This window comes from Rattus norvegicus, chromosome 3, assembly GCF_021556685.1.
Source record: "Rattus norvegicus strain SHRSP/BbbUtx chromosome 3, alternate assembly SHRSP_T2T, whole genome shotgun sequence".
NCBI classification, from domain to species: domain Eukaryota; kingdom Metazoa; phylum Chordata; class Mammalia; order Rodentia; family Muridae; genus Rattus; species Rattus norvegicus.
Genome location: NC_141536.1, coordinates 12516365 through 12532898, shown reverse-complemented (window position 1 = coordinate 12532898; position 16534 = coordinate 12516365). Strand labels below are relative to the sequence as shown.

The 16534-nt window shown below is 54.2% G+C and overlaps 1 protein-coding gene across 28 annotated transcripts; it reads left to right on the top strand.

Moving 5' to 3' along the window:
• Positions 1 to 1389: 1389 nt before the first annotated feature.
• Sh3glb2 (SH3 domain-containing GRB2-like endophilin B2) lies at positions 1390 to 16243 on the top strand. Of its 28 annotated transcripts, none has more exons than XM_087652695.1 (13): positions 1390 to 1558; positions 5350 to 5469; positions 6072 to 6200; positions 10389 to 10522; positions 10697 to 10789; positions 12511 to 12573; positions 13477 to 13626; positions 14000 to 14023; positions 14388 to 14477; positions 14635 to 14735; positions 15014 to 15028; positions 15148 to 15388; positions 15628 to 16243. In XM_087652695.1, exons 3-13 carry the CDS (start codon positions 6158 to 6160, stop codon positions 15733 to 15735), a joined length of 1062 nt encoding a protein of 353 aa, XP_087508821.1. In that variant the 5' UTR covers positions 1390 to 1558; positions 5350 to 5469; positions 6072 to 6157; the 3' UTR covers positions 15736 to 16243. The 28 variants fall into 28 exon arrangements, 26 of the variants coding, with proteins under 26 accessions (XP_087508821.1, XP_087508811.1, XP_087508827.1 ...); XM_087652685.1 differs by having other exon boundaries at positions 5350 to 5491; NR_172010.1 differs by lacking the exon at positions 13477 to 13626 and adding an exon at positions 11875 to 11886 and having other exon boundaries at positions 1423 to 1558; positions 5350 to 5491; positions 10343 to 10522.
• Positions 16244 to 16534: the final 291 nt, after the last annotated feature.

The window sequence follows — 16534 nt, the reverse complement described above, 5'->3', positions numbered from 1 at the left end:
GGGTCTGGGGAGACGGTTCAGCAGTCAAGGGCACTAGCTGCTCTTTCAGAGGTCCTGGGTTCTGTTCCCAACACTCAGATGGTGGCTCACAAGCCTCTGTAGCGCCAGTCCCAGGGGATCCAACACTCTCTTCTGGTGTCTGTGGGCAACACACACAGAGTCCATAGTATATGCAAGCAAAACGCCCTTACACATCAATACATTTTTAAAAATTAACAAACAATGGCTCAGCCGGTAATAGAGCTTGCCCTGAGTTTGATCCTCAGGACTACAGAACTCACATAAAAGTAGAAGAGGGAACTGACACTAGAAAGTTGTTCTCTACGGGGTTGGGGATTTAGCTCAGTGGTAGAGCGCTTGCCTAGCAAGCACAAGGCCCTGGTTTCGGTCCCCAGCTCCGAAAAAAAAAAAAAAGAAAGTTGTTCTCTGACCTCCACATATGTGCTATGGCTTTCTCGTGTCCCCCATCTCACACGCAGGTCCTTGCACTCGAGCACACGCATGTGCGTGCACACACAAATAAGACATAAAATGAAATTTAAGAGCAAAAACAGGTTTGGGAGGATGGCTTCATAACTGCACAGCCTTGAGAGCCCAAATAAAAGAAGTCATGTAAATTCCAGAAGCATTGGTTTCCTATGGTGTAATGGGAGGCAGAAACCTGAGTGGAATGCCACCGCCAGGGCAACACCCAGGGCTCATGTATAAGCAAGCGTACACACAGACAAACACAAACATACAGCCACACAAAGGAAAAAAAATAAAACAGGAAGCAAAACAAAAACGGATAGATGTGGCACACACCTTTAATCCCAGCAGAAGTTTCTGTCAACTGGATGCCAGCCTGGTTTATATTTGGAGTCCTAAGCCAGGAGGGGCCTAGAAAGACCCTGTTTCAAACCAAATATATTCCAAAGTATTTTAAAAAAACCAAAAATTGGGCTGGAGAGATGGCTCAGAGGTTAAGAGCACGCACTGCTCTTCCAGAGGTCCTGAGTTCAATTCCCAGCAACCATATGGTGGCTCGCAACCATCTGTAATGGGATCCGATGCCCTCTTCTGGTGTGTCTGAAGACAGCTACAGTGTACTCATATACATAAAGTAAATAAATATCTTTAAAAAAACCCAAAAATTTGCACAAAGAATTACCAAGGTAATCAATAATATATTGTTAAGGTGCGTCTGCAGAGACCTGGAGGGAGCATGGAAACTTTTAGTAAAATGTTCATTAGAGCTGCTGTGTCCAGCGGCCGGCAGGGGACAGCAGCGCTCCCAGCAGAGCGCCGCTCCGCCCTGCGTGGCCTCGTCTGGCCCCGCCCCTCCTGGCCCCGCCCCTCCTGGCCCCGCCCCGCGCTGGGCTAGTCTGCTGACGCGCGCGCGCAGAGGGCGGGCGCAGGCAGCAGGTGGGCGGGGTGCGGGCAGGGAGCGCGAGGCGGGGCGGGGGGCTGCCGGCTACACTGGGGCCGGCGCGGCGGCCCTGCGTACGGGCGCGCCATGGACTTCAATATGAAGAAGCTGGCGTCGGACGCGGGCATCTTCTTCACTCGGGCAGTGCAGGTGAGGCCTGGCGCGACGCCGCGCACGGTCCCCGGATGTGGAGCGCGCCCGGGCACCCTGCAGCAGGAGCCCCTTCCCTGCAGCAGCGGCTGTGCGCGCTGGGGCTAGCTCCGGCCCCTGCTCCCCTGTCCCTGAGCTGCCCAGGGGAGCTCCCAGCGAGGTCAGTTGCACCTCCCTGATGGCCCGAGACCCATGGAGGCTTGGGCTCCGGTGCCTGGGCGCCTGGCAGTGCCCGTTTGCACTGACAGGTTTTGCCCACTCTCCTGGTGCCTGCACAGCCCGGGAGATGAATGACCATTGGGTGGTTGGTACCTCCCTGCACTAGTTTCCCTTCCTTCCCGCCCCCGCCCCAGGCCAGGCTGGGAGGCTGAGGGCCACACAAAAATTATCTCAATACCTTTTGCGGGCCTCAGTTTCCATACCCGTGCAATGGGCAGGTTGGTGCTATGGTTCCTTCCATCCTGTCCCTTTCACACGCTTGGATATTAAGGCCGGAAGCCAGGAGTTATTTCCTTTCTGCTCTGCGGGAGGCCTGTTTCCTTTTACTTCCAGGCCTAAAGGATGTCAGAAGGCTAGGATCTGGCAGGGTGCCCTCTTTGGGTTCTGTCCAGGCCCATAATGCTGATATTGGAGCAAGTCCTAAACATTTGGTATAAGAAAGAGAAACTGAGGCCAATTAATGTCTCAGTGAATTGCTGGAGTCAGGATGTGGATGTTAATGCTTCTCATGACCTTGGGGGGCAGGAGAGCTTTACCTGAGGGCCTCTGTTTCTCGCTCTGAGAAATGGGATGAATGGCTTTCTTTCCCAGGTTGACTGCAAATGCAGCCACTGAGGTTAAATGCACCTGTGCAGCGTGTAACCTTGGACAAGTCACCTTAGCCTTACCCTGCCCTTGTGTAAGGCAGGTGTGAGGCTGAGGTTGGAGGCCTTGTTTGCTCCAAGGGTTGGTGTGGGATCCCTGGGATTTCTGCATCCCTGGGCTAAGCCATCTCAGTACCCCAGGAATAAGTTCTGTATGTTGCCCTTGCTGACCTGCTGGGCACAGTCCCCTCCCCTCAGAGGCCCATGTGGTCATGTTTACTAGAAAGCACAGGGTTCCCAGGAGACTTAGTGTCCCAGTGAGGATTGCCATTTCTGTTCCCAGTTCCAAGCCTGGTGGGCAACCCCAGCACTAGAGAGGATGCCAGGATCTCAGAGCCTCTGTCTCTTGCAAGAGGGAAAAGCCTGTCCCAGTGTTGGCATGGCAACCACACTATCTCACACATCTGGGAAGAACCTGATCTGCTGGTTTCCTGCCACTGTTGGGTCCTGCCATCTGACCTGGCCAGGCCCACAGACAGGGCTCACAGGCGGTGCTGGCATAGGGCTTCCAGCCTCTCTCGGCCTGATGGAGGCTGGCACACGGGTCACACTTGAGCTGCAGCCAGGGCCCAGGCTGGGGTGGAGGAGGGAGCTGGGAGTGTTATAAATAGAGGCTTTCTGTGCTCCACACACCCACCCTCCTGCTGATGCCATCTTGCTGGAAACTGCCTCGGACTGTTCCAGGCATCATCCCCTTCCCCTTTGAAGAGAAGGAACCACGTAGCAGAGGCGGCAGGCACCTGTAGTGTGACCCAGTGTGGTGTCTGCCATGGGAGACATCAGGAAAGATAGAGGTGTTCTTTATTACTAGGGCGTGACAGCTCCTGTGGACAAGTGTCCTGGAGCCAGGCACCAAGACATGCAAGCACACATCCCCTGTGTGGACCAGCGACAGTTTCAAGAGATCCACCTCACGAATCCAAAAGGGAGCAAGGCCTCCCCAACTTGAAACCTAAGGACAAAAATCTCATCTTCGAGAGTGATTTTCAGGGTGGACTCCTCACAAAGGGCCCCAGAGTTGTGTCTGAAACCTCAGCCTGAATCTGGGAAGCAGGTGCCAGTGGCTAAGGGGCCTCCTCAGAGCTGGGAGGCAGGGAAGCCTACCGCACAGCACAGAGTAGTATGAATTCCATGCCTGTGGGTGTGTGCGGGGAGCCACCCCGCTGAGGATCTCAAGCTTCGTCCTCGTCCAAGTAGCAATGGTGAGCTGGTAGCAGTGGGTGACGGTGGAAGCCCGGGGCTCAGGAAAGCCCAGGAGGCATGGGAATTTGTACATCTGGCAGCCCCCTCGACCCCCCAGTGATGCCTCTGGGAGACTTTATAGTGATGACACTAACAGTACCCCTGGGCTGGTTGTGGCCCAGCAGGAGTCTTCTGCTCTTGGAAATTTGAGGCCCCAGGTTCCATCCCCAGTGTTTCCAAAAAGAAAACTGTTAATTAAGCCCATACTATTTGCTGGCTGGATATTCTGTGAGGTGGGTGTTTGCCACTTTCCAGGGAGAAGCTGCTGCCTCTCTGGGGCTTTTCCTCAGCTGGAAAGTGAGACTAACAGCAGCCTCTAGAGGGCTGGGAGGGCTGGGACCTGGGGACCTGCTATGGTTTGGACCCCTGTAGAGTTAGAACCACATGGACAAGGGGAGGAACTGTGAAGATAGGGAGAGGCTGAGCTGCACAGGGAGCTGAGGGAGGAGGTCTTAGAGCAGGGAACAGCCCAAGGCCTGCTACATAATTGATGACTGTCGAGAGACCTGGTGGCTCCTTGGCTGGCCTCTGGATGATTCATCACAGGCCATGGCTCTGAAGAGCCTCCTGCCCCCTAGACCCTGACTGCAGTACTGCCCTTCTCTTGGCCTCAGTGGTTATATCTGTATAATGGGAAACTTGACCCGGATACTGCAGAGGGTGTCCCGGGCTGTACAACACAGTCCTTCTCTTACACCTGTAGCAGATTTTACCTTTTGCTGCTGGACGGTGACCTGGGACAAGCCACCTGTCTGGAAAAAAGCATTTCTTTTTTTTTTTTTCTTTTTTTTTTTTTTTTCCGGAGCTGGGGACCGAACCCAGGGCCTTGTGCTCGCTAGGCAAGCGCTCTACCGCTGAGCTAAATCCCCAACCCCGAAAAAAGCATTTCTGTTCCTGGCTTTTCTACATTAGATGGCCAGGACTTGCACCAGTTTCTGATTCTTCCTAGGTGGCCCACATGGCTGCAGCCAGCTCTGATGGAGGACCCATGTGACCTGCCAGGTCCTGGGTACACTCAGCAGCTGGCTCTGGTGGGCTGGCCATGTTCTCTGTTTGTTTGCCACACCCAGAGGCCAAACATTTGGCTAGCCTCCCTCCCCACGCTCCCTCCCTACACACACTGCGTGCCATCAGCTCCCCAGCGGCAGCCTTGTGCATTCACACTGGGCACAGGCTCAACTGCCGGCCCCCTCATGTCTAACCCACATCTTTCTGTCTTACCTTCTAGAGTCTGTGAGAAGGATTTTTTTACTATCTGTTTTAAGGGGAAACTGGAGACAAAGCCCTTTCTCAGTGCCACCCAGTTCAAGAAGTAGAACCAAGGCATGAATAGGGTCTCTTAACCTAGAACCTAGATTCTTTTTGGTCTCTGTCCTAGCCCCTCTTCCCCAAAGTCCCTAGCTGTCTGTGGAGTCCCACAGTGACACAGACCCTTGCTCTGGGCCCCACCTGTTCCCTGAAGAATTGTACCAAGTTCTCTCCCTCAGCCCCGTGGCCATTTCCTCAGGGCTCGCCCTCACTGGGAGCATACATGCTTTTGTGGAGAGAGGGCCAGGGATGCTATGTGGTTTCCAAGAGCCTCAATCCTGACTTACCCATCCCCTCACCCTAGAAAAAGGCAACCAAGACCCAGGGTGAGTCGTGAAGGGTTTTGACCCCAGGACTTCTCTTCTACTTCCTCTCCAGTTCACAGAAGAGAAGTTTGGCCAAGCTGAGAAGACTGAACTTGATGCCCACTTTGAAAACCTCCTAGCTCGGGCAGACAGCACCAAGAACTGGACGGAGCGGATCCTGAGGCAGACTGAGGTGCTGCTGCAGCCCAATCCCAGTGAGTGGGTGTGGGGTAGAGGCAGGTGGGCACCCGTCAGGCTCAGGACCACAGGCACAGGGCTCCGGGATGCTCTCTGGACCAGAGGGAAGGCCAGGCTGGCAAGAGGGGCTGAAAGGCTAAAATGAAGGACCCATGGGGAAAGATGCATGCAAACTACAAGTGCGAGCCCGGGCTCCGGGCCGAGGCGGGAAAGGACTTGACCAAAGTCATACAGACAAACTAGAGGATGAAGGCAACCTGTATGTCACCTGTAAACCTGCAGTGTCCCTAAGTGTCCAGAGAGTCCTGTGGACCAAGGACAGGGTGCTGTTCAGATGTGTGTTACACACTGTAAATCCTGTTCAAATGGGGAGACATGGAGGTGCTGACTTCGGTGCTGTGACGCTTCAAGCTGTTATTTTGGACCTTGGCGTCCATCTGGGTCTCCCAGGGTGGATGGGGATGTAAGGGTCTGGACATGTTCAGGATGGATGCTGGGGATGGGGGTGGTACCCAGGGTGTGCTTTCTCCCTGGCTTCATCTTCGTCTTTGGCTTAGACCAGAGAGCCCTGTGGTTTAGGCTGCTGTCTCCCTACAGGTGCTCGAGTGGAGGAGTTCCTGTATGAGAAGCTGGACAGAAAGGTGCCCTCAAGAGTCACCAATGGGGAGCTGCTGGCTCAGTACATGGCAGAGGCAGCCAGCGAACTGGGCCCCAACACTCCCTATGGTGAGCAGACCTCAGAGCCAGGAGCCAGATTGTGGGGCACTGTCTCTGACTTTTGAAGTTCCACCTCCCTCCTTCCCCTCTCATCCTTTTTACTTTGGACTGGGTTTTGCTATTTAGGGCTGACCTTAAATCCCAGAGCTCCACAGGGCTTTGATTGAGGGTGGCAGCCGTCAGGCCAACTTTCTGCTGTTTACAATTCTGTAGATAACCTGAGTTTATTAAATGTAAGATCTTCCGTGGGTGTAGAAGAGAAAGAATGGATCCTACCTTAACTAGTTTAGATTTATGTGTGAGGTGTGGTATGTGTGGTGAGTGCGTGTGTGTGGTGCGTGTGCATGTGCATGTGTGGGATCCAGTGTGTGTGTGTTGTATGTATGTGTGTATGTTGTATGTATGTATGTGTGTTGTTTCTGTGGTGCTAGAATTGGAATCCCAGGTCCTGTGGATCTTGGCAAGCACTTTACCCCTGAGCTGCAGCCCAGCCAGCCCTAGGTCGTGTGTATGCACGTAGGTGCTTGTATATGCATGCATGTAAAGGCCAGAGGTCCAACCTTGGGCATCTTCCCTCCCACTAAGACTTGGTGTTTACTCTCTGGTTAGACTACGGCTGTCCGGCCAGCAAGCCTCTGGATCCACCTTGTCCCTACTTGTGGGACACTGAGATTCCAATCACATGTCACTGTACCTGCCATCCGTGTGTTCTGGGAATCGACTCAGGTCCTCATGCTGTGCACAGTGCACCTACCTGGCAGAGCAGCTCCCCAGGCCTGACAAGGGCTTTTCGATAGGACCTTCTGTACCCTGCGACCTAACTTTTATAAGTACCGCGCGCTAACCGATCGTGCCACTGGAGCGTGCTTGCAACCTAACTTTTAAGAAGAGGATTTATTCTTCTGTGCGTGTGCGTTCTGCCTACACCACTGGTGTGCCTGGTGCCCAGGGAGGCTAGAAGAGGGAGTCAGTTCCAAGCTGTGTGAACTTGCCAACATGAGTGCTGGAACCTGTACCCTGGTCCTGTGCAGGAGCAGCCAGTGACCCTGGCTTCAGCTCATAATTCGTTTGCTGTTATCTAGAGGATATGAGTCACAATGAGTCATGCTGTCTCTCCTCCTTCATTTCTGAATTTTATTCAACTATTCCTTATAACTTTTTAATATATAATTTATTTAATGTATATGAGTACACTATAGCTATCTTCAGACACACAGAAGAGAGCATCGGATCCCATTACAGATGGTCGTGAGCCACCATGTGGTTGCTGGGAATTTAACTCAAGACCTCTGGAAGAGCAGTCAGTGCTCTTAACTGCTGAGCTGTCTCTCCAGCCCTCAACTATACCTTATATACCATAAAATGTACTACACACACACACACACACACACACACACACACACGCACGCACACACGCCAGTGAAGAATTTAGAGCTGTACAAACATCTCAACCTTTTGGATGTCCCTCATCCAAAAGTCTCCCAGTAGGTAGTCCATCCTGGTTCCCAGCTCAGGCTACCAATACCATGTTTTTGTCTGTCTTCCATTGTTTCAGCTCGTCTCCTAACCTTTTGAGAAATGGCGTTGATCTTCAGTCTAGAGTTTAAAACTCTGGACTTTTTTCATGGGCTACACCCGTGATTCTCAACCTTCCTTTTTTAAATTTACATTTCAAATGTTATTCCCTATCCCGATTTCTCCTCTAGAAACCCGCTGTCTCCCCCTGCTTCTACGAAAGTGTTCCCCCACCCACCCACTTCCCTGGCATTCCCCTACACTGGGGCATCAAGCTTTGACAGGACCAAGGGCCTCTCCTCCCTTTGATGCCTAACAAGGCCATCCTCTGCCACATATGCGGCTGGAGCCATGGTTCTGTCACTGTGTGCTCTTGGGATGGTGGTTTAGCTGGGAGCTGATTCCCAACCTTCCTAACACCAAGACCCTTTAATATAGTTTTGAATGTTGTGCTGACCCCTAACCGTAAAGTTACTTCATAACTGTAGTTGTGCCACCGCTATGATCCCAATGTAAATCCCGTGTTCTCTCATGGTCTTAGGTGACCCCTGTGAAGGGGTCCTTCGACCCTGGGGCTCAGCCCACAAGTTGAGAACCTCTGGCTTGGCATATGACCCATGAGGGGATTGGTCTGTGTCTACATTACGTGTTACTGGGTAAATCATTGTTCAGGAAAGTTGGCCGCTGACGGTGTGCTCTTGCTGATGGCCTCACGTGGTTATTGAGAAAGAACGGGCCTTTCCAGCTGTTTGCTGCGCTGACTTTTCTCATACGGTTTGTGGGTGTGAGGTGTGGCCTGTGAGGTCCTTACCCTTGCCTTCCTGGCGGGTTGCTGTGCGTGTGCGTGTGCGTGCTTGTGGAGGCCAGAAGTCAGATGTGCGTGTCTTCCTCCGCCACTCTCTCGCTTAGCCTGTAGCTCATTCCTTCTGTTGCTCTTGGTAGCCAGCCTCCTGTCTCCGCTGCCGTCTGTCGTGAGGTTGTAGATGCATGCCATTGCACTGAGTGGCATGTAGGTGCTGGGGATCTGAGTTCAAGTCTGAGTTCACTGAGTGACACCCCCGCCATGATCCCCATGAACCACCACTGTAGCTAGCACGGGATAAGCCTGTGTTCTCACCCCTCGGGAGACTGAGTGTGGAAAGCATCCATCTCAAAAACTGAGGTGGGAACGCTCTCCTTGCCTCCAGTTCAGCTCTGCCTGAGGTCCATTTTGTCTGACACCCGTTTGGCTACTTAGCTTTCTAGTGCCTGCCACCATTGTGTAGTATCCTTTTCTGTTCTTCTCCATCTGTTTATATCACAAAATCCCACGTGTGGCTCTAACCAATAATGTTCAGTATAGATAATGTTTAGTTTTTAATAAATCTTTTTTAAATTTATTTTATATATATACATATATATGTATGTATACATATACATATATATACATATACATATACATACATATATATATGTGTGTGTATATATATATATATATATATATATATATACACACACTGTAGCTGTCTTCAGACACACCAGCAGAGGGCATCAGATCCCATTACAGATGGTTGTGAGCCACCATGTGGTTGCTGGGATTTGAACTCAGGGAGGGGGCTGGAGAGATGGCTCAGCCGTTAAAGGCTAGGCTCACAACCAAAAATATAAGAACTCAGGGAGGACCACTGGGCCATTTCTCCAGCCCCTGTTTTTTTTGTTGTTTTTTTTGTTTTTTGTTTTTTGTTTTTCTTTTCAGAGCTGGGGACTGAACCAAGGGCCTTGCGCTTGCTAGGCAAGCGCTCTACCACTGAGCTAAATCCCCAACCCCCCCTGTTTTTTTTTTTTAAATATCCATTTTGATAGTCATTTCCTTTTTATTGGCGTCCTTATCAGTTCATTTAATGTAATTATTGGTGTGTTAGATTTACAAAAGTCTTCCCCCGCCCTCTACCCCCTTGGAGACAGAACCTTACTGATTTGCCCAGAATGGCCTCTAACTCTGGGTCATGCAGCCTCAGCCTTGAAGTTGATGAGATTAGAGGCCTGCCCACCACTCCCAGCCTGCTCCTCGTTTCAAGGCAAGGGAGCCATTCTTGGGTCAGTACATGTTAGTGGTCAGCCAGTATTGATCAGAGGTTGTTCTTAAACGTCTTCCTCCCCTGAGACTTTCCCGGGAAGTGAGCGTGTGTGAATTGGGAAACTCACTCGTCTAAAGGTTGAGCAGTTTACAGCTAGCTTTTGCCTCGTAGGGGTGAGGCTTCCCATGCAGCTGGTGGTGGGAAGTGGCTGGAGTGCTTTCCAGCCTGCCTCAGACATACCACAAGTGTGCTTGCCGAGAGGCATCCAAGATGCCTCAGACCTTTCTGGATTGTGTTCAGTTCTGGCAGGGGTGGCTCTCTTCCCACCAGACAGGTCTCCGGGTTGATATCTTTGATAGCTGTGTTCAGTTAGTGTGACTTTTGGGGGATACTCGAACTCCTTTTTCTCATTCCGGAACTCCCCGGTCTTCTGTTTGCCCTTAGACACCAGGCCTCATGCCCTGCCTTCTAGGCAAGGCTCCACCCCAGCCACGCCCCAGCCAGCAGCCCCTGACCATTCTCTTCATGTTAGACGTCCAGCAGGTCTGCCTGTCTCAGATTGGCAACTGTTGGGGGCAGAGTGGCTTGTGCTCTGCCCCTCCTCACCCTATGACTCTCTTCCCAGGGAAGACACTGATGAAGGTGTCAGAAGCTGAAAAGCGTCTGGGAGCCGCAGAACGGGATTTCATTCACACTGCCTCCCTCAGCTTCCTCACACCCTTGCGCAACTTCCTGGAAGGGGACTGGAAAACGATTTCGGTGAGGAGTCTGGGGTCACTCCTCTGAACTCTGTAGGTTTTCATCCCAGGCAGGGAACCCAGACCTCCTTAGAGGTGGCTCCTGCAAACTGAGTGACCAAGAATGACTGTCCATTTCTGGGTCTCAGTTTGCCAGGGGTCTGGCCCCATCCCACTGTCCCTGTTGCCCCTGCAGAAGGAGAGGCGGCTTCTGCAGAACCGGCGCCTTGACTTGGATGCCTGCAAAGCCCGGCTAAAGAAGGCCAAGGCGGCAGAAGCCAAAGCCACGGTAAGTGCCCCTGTCCCCTCCTTGCTCCCAGGCTGTTGGGGAGTCCAGGGATGGGGTCCGTGGGGACCTGGTGTTTGGCATGCTCTTCCTCCTTGGCTGGGGCTAGACTGTGCTGACTGGTCAGGTCATGGTGTCTGTCCCCACCCCAGGGAACCCTGGTGGCTCCAGGACAGAATGTATGAGGTGGGCAGACTCACAGTGCCTGTACCTGGGCTGGGTACCCTGCTGGCCTCTAAGAACTAGGATGGAATGCTCGCTTGCCTTTCCTGCCTCCGTGGATGCTCAGCCTGGCCCTGCCCGGATATGGCTCACTTACTAACTGTCCACCTGCTGCTTGAACATGGGTACAAAGTGCCCCATGGTTAGGCTGCGGAGAGCACTAGAGCTGGCCAGACCCCAGAGCCCATGCAGGGACTGTTTAAGGAGCAGGGCCTGGGCCGTCCTGCTCCTGTTTCACACCCAGCCTGCTCAAGCAGGATGGGACAGGCTAAACTGATTTATTGAGCTAGGCCGTAAGTGCTGAGCATTGTCTTGCTATGCAGACCGCTCAAGGGTGTAAGGGACCTAACAGCCACCACAGGTCCTGAGAAGGAAATCCCTAGGCCTACGGTATGTTAGGGAGATTCTGCTTCTCAGCCTCTCAATTAAAGGGAGAGCTAGACCAGGGAGCCTGCTGGGCCCCACAGCTTGGTCAGTGTGCTCTCCGGGGCTGCACTGCCTCTGGTGAGAGCCATAGCTGGGTCCCAGGCTACCGGTGTGCACGGTCCCTATGCAAAGAGAATGACCTGTGATTCTTGTCAATCACCTGTGCACAACAGCCACAATCCCTGTCACTTCTGCCTTTCCTTAGTCACTGCAGGGTAACCGCTTTCCCCCTTTGGGTCCAGAAGGCCTTGGGCCTGTGAGTCATGTGAGGTATGAGCAGTGTCCTAGGGCCTGCTCACCCTGGGCTCCTCAGGGTGGCCTGTGTCTTTCTAGTTCTATAGCCGCCTTACGCCGGTCCGGCTGCACCTGCTTCCCTGCTGTGGACTTACTAACTCTCTGTTTTTGTTCCTTTCCGTCCTGCTTTGGGTAACTTGGCTCAGTGTGAGGGAGATGTGAGTATACCAGCCCCATGTGCTGTGCTGCTTCCGGTTCGCTCACCCTGCCCGAGGGCCCAGGTGCTGCGGCCAGCCCAGGGCATGCCTTCAGGCTTTTGCAATTGGCTGACCTCCATGCAGAGCCTCTGGTTTGTGGGGATGCAGGCATTGGCCTGGGAGGCAGCTTCTTGCAAACGTTAAAAGCCTGCCTGTCACTCTGTCCATCCATGCATCCATCTATCCACTCTTGTGGGGAGGGATCTGGCCCTGGTGGAGGAGCCACAAACAATGTGGTGAAGTTCTGAGCTGGAGGAAGCCATGGTGGGGAGGGCCGTGGATCTGTTGGGACTCCTTGTGTGCCAAAGACCTGGAAGAAGGGCAGGCCTAGCCTGTGGGTTACTTGGGCTCCTCACACATCTGCCCATTGAGTCTTCAGTTCCGACCCACTGGACCCCTAAGCCTGTCTCATCTCCATCGGGCTGGAGTGGGCAGAGGGTCTGTGTTGTGTCTGTCTTTCTTCTTGTCCCAGGGGCCAGGGTTCCTTGCATCTCCTTATAGGAGACCCTGGGGCCACCTCCAGGCCTCAACATTGGTCCTGGCCCAGGGTGACCCCTCTCCCCCATGAACTCTGTTCCCCGCCAGACGGTGCCTGACTTTCAGGAGACTAGACCTCGTAATTACATTCTCTCGGCCAGCGCCTCCGCGGTAAGCAACCCTTCCATCATGCCTTGCCCCACCCTGGCCTCCTTGGCCCACAGCTCCTGCCATTGGCTCTGCCAGCTCAGGCCTGGAAGACAGCAGGTGAGGCAAAGGGCCTGCTCATGTTGCAGGTTATCCCGAGAGGCTGAGGGGCAGCTCAGGGAAACAACTCCATGTGGCCCAGTTTGATCCAGCAGGCAGGCTGAGCTGGCTTCTCCCTAGGCAAGGTAGAAGATTCTTTGGCCAGCTGTAGAGAACCCCTTCATGTCCTTAGGACAGCACACAGTACCACCTCTAGGGAAGCTGAGGGACTTTCCATCCCATGCTTTCTCCCACAAAGGTATACCACTCAAGCCTCCTGGTGGGTCTGAGGGACCCTTGGGGTAAGAGGAGGCCGCCTGCATCTGGCGTCCTGTCTCGGATTCCTAGACAACTGGTTGGTTGCCTTAGCACCGTGGTAGGTTGCAAGCTAGATGGCCTGGGAAGCTACTGGAAAGCAGGTTGGAGGCAGGACGGAGGTAGGCAGGCTAGGCTGGCACAGTAGCCTGGTGTGAGTCGGTGTATACGGACTGTTGGGGCTAGGCCAGCCCCACATCTCTCTCCCTGTGCCCTGGGTGAAACTCCTGCACAGGCCATCCGCCCTCTGCTCCTGTTCTGAGCATGCTACTGTATGATTTGTGCTGTCATTCCATGGCTGGCAACTGTCTTTGAGATGTCAATGCTCAGGCCCGCTATATAGCCCTCCAACGTGGCACCTAACAGTGGTGTCCCCCACTGTGGGCTGTGCATTCTGCTGGCCCAGGTCAGCAGTTCATGTGTCAGAGTGTTGCCCTAGGCCAGATTTCCACACGTGACCATAAATTGGGTCTCCTAAGTCATGGTGGGGGGAGGGGGGCTTCTCTTCCCTAGACTCTGGATGACACTTCCCGCTCCCCTCCCTGGGCCGAGTGGAAGGAGAAACATCCCGGAGGGTGGAGGCTGCCCTGTTTTTTTCTTTTGCCACTGACCCCCAGTGTGACTCTGGCCCGAGGCTGCCTTTCCCTGCCGGAGGACAGAAAGGTTCAGTGACTGGCCCAGGGTCACTTGTCCTGTCCTGCCTCCGAGCAGGAGTCAGGGTGGGGTGGGGACATTTGGTCTCTAAGACCCACTTAGAGTTGGGGGTGGCTGTAGGAAAATAGAAGCAAGACTTCCAGTCGGCTGGCCCTGCATGCAGCATGCTGAGTGGGATGTGTACCCCCTGCCTACCCCTACACCAAACGTTGTTCCAGCCTCAGCTCCTGCGGCTGGGCTGGGTTGTGCAGGAAGGTGGGCGGAGGTTGGGTCCCTGGGAGCTGGGGCAGGCACGGGCTCTGGCGTTCGGCTGTCACTGCTCCTCCACTGACCAGTGCCCACTTTGCCTTCCCTGCTGCCCGTGCTGTTCTGGTCCCCACAGCTTTGGAACGATGAGGTAGACAAGGTGAGTTGGGTCTTAGGGGACTTGGGGATAAGTGCTAAGACAAGGACAGGGAGGGACCCAGACATGACTGCTGCTGTAGATGGGGAGTCTTTCGCTTTCGATTGATTGTGCCTCACACTCTCTGGGGTCCTGGTCGGGGACACTAAACCCCCCTCTGGGAAATGATTGTCCCACAGAACGTTAGTTCCCATAGCAGCATCTCCTGATAGACTCTACCCTGTCAGGTTGGGAGGGTTTGTCACTGCACCTAGCCACAGCTTCCAAAAGGGCTCTGACATCCCTGGGTGTCAGCTGTAGGTGCAAAGCCAGGCGTTTAGAGCCAGGCCTCTGTTCCTGGAGGACGGTGATATTGTTTCCCCCGCAGGCTGAGCAGGAGCTTCGAGCGGCCCAGACCGAGTTTGACCGGCAGGCAGAAGTTACTCGTCTCCTGCTGGAGGGGATCAGCAGTGCCCATGTGAGTCCTACATTCGAGTCCTGCTGCAGAGGCCACAGAGCCAGCCCAGACCGGGCATCCCATCCCCAGCCAGTGGTGTCTGAAGCATGGTCTGTCAGAGCACAGATGGGGACAGGCTCTGCTAAGGCCAGAGGTTAAATGGAGAACTTCCTTCCAGGTGAACCACCTTCGCTGCCTCCATGAGTTCGTCAAGTCTCAGACCACCTACTATGCACAGTGCTACCGCCACATGCTGGATCTGCAGAAACAGCTAGGCAGGTGTGGCTGGACCCAGGTCTCTGAGGCCCCCTAGCTCCCAGACCCAGTGAGTGGCCCAATGCTTCTGGCCAAGGGCCTTCTCTTCTGAGCTCAGAAACCCCACTGATACACGAGGTTGAACTGGAGGCTCTGCCTAGAACCCCACCTGGGTGCCTCGTGTGGTGAGCCCTCAGGGACCAGAGACCCCAGGGGCTAATGCAGCGGTGGGAGGTGGGCAGGGACAAGCAGGTGGGACTATCTCAGCTTCCTTTATTCTGTTTTTCCCCTTGTGCTGCCAGCTCCCAGGGTGCCATGTAAGTTATTGAGGGTTGGGCCTCCTTGTGTGTGAAATGGGCCAGTGTCTCTGGTCTGTCTTGTAGAGCATGTGGGGCTCACAGGTTAGCACTGGCTGCTGAGACACCCTTATCTCTAGATTTCCAGGCACCTTCGTGGGCACTACAGAGCCTGCCTCCCCACCCCTGAGCAGCACCTCACCCACCACCACTGCGGCCACCATGCCTGTGGTACCTACTGGGGCTGGCTTGGCCCCTCCAGAAGAGGCAGCACTGTGCCTGGAGGAGGTGGCTCCACCAGCCAGCGGGACTCGAAAGGCCCGGGTGCTCTACGACTATGAGGCAGCTGACAGCAGTGAGCTGGCCCTGCTGGCTGACGAGGTTGGTATAAGGTCCTGAGGGGCAGATGAGCTGGACAGACCTGCACAACTCTGGTCATTCTCGTGGAGGCCCTGGACCCTGGGGAGGAGCTGTGGGAGTCGGGGAAAGTGACTACCGGTCTGAAGAAGCAGTCCCTAACCTCCATGGCCCAGTACAGCCCTGAGTGACAGCTCTCACAGGGAGGTAGCAGCATTGCCCAGCTTAGTCATCGATGGCCTAAGTGTCTTCTCTCCCAACAGCTCATCACTGTCTACAGCCTGCCGGGCATGGACCCCGACTGGCTCATTGGTGAGAGAGGCAACAAGAAGGGCAAGGTTCCTGTCACCTACCTGGAACTTCTCAGTTAAGCAGCCCCTTCCCAGGCTCTGCCACTTAGTTGTCTGCTGGTGACAGAGCTGCTTAGGATAAGGGACCTAACCCCTTCTGGCTGTGCCCGTCACTCAGCTATTAAGGACCCCACAAGACAGAATGGCTCCAGGCCCCTCTGCTAGCCCTGCTTCTGACCTGCAACCCTGCACACCCCAGGCTTCCCAGCTCCCTTGAGGCCGCGGGTCACAACATTTGACACCACCACGGGCCCAGGATATGCTGGGGATGTGCTCTTGGCATGAGAGAAACATCTGCCTTCCATCTGAGGAAGTTGAGGGTTCAGCAGCAAACAGGCAGGGCTGGGACAGTGTGGCAGGAGACCAGAAGGGTCAGCCAGAGCAGCAGCACCAAGTGCTGCCTCCCCACTCCCCTCAGGGCTCTGGCTGGGTGCAGTGGCCACAGCCAGCGTCCCCTCAGTTTCTAGCTGACATTCTTCTGCCTGTCTGCTTGCTCTCTGGCAAATAAACCCTCCTTTGTGTGCAAATAGCCTGGGCTCTTGTCAGGATCAGAGTCCAGCGGCCGCCCTGAGAGTGATGGACGTGAGACTTCATTGGTCTCTTAGAAAGGTTGTGTGGAGCCATGGCACTAGCCACCCCAACAGCAGAGCAGAGGAAGTCCTCATGGCGCCCCAGTGTCTCACACATGCAGTTACACAACACTCTGTGCCTGAAGAAAACATCTGTCCCTAAACCTGGATCCATGGGACTATAATGGCTTGCCTGTCAGGGAGCAAGGAAACTTCAGTACCCAACACTTACGGGCTCGGCCCGAAGCTGT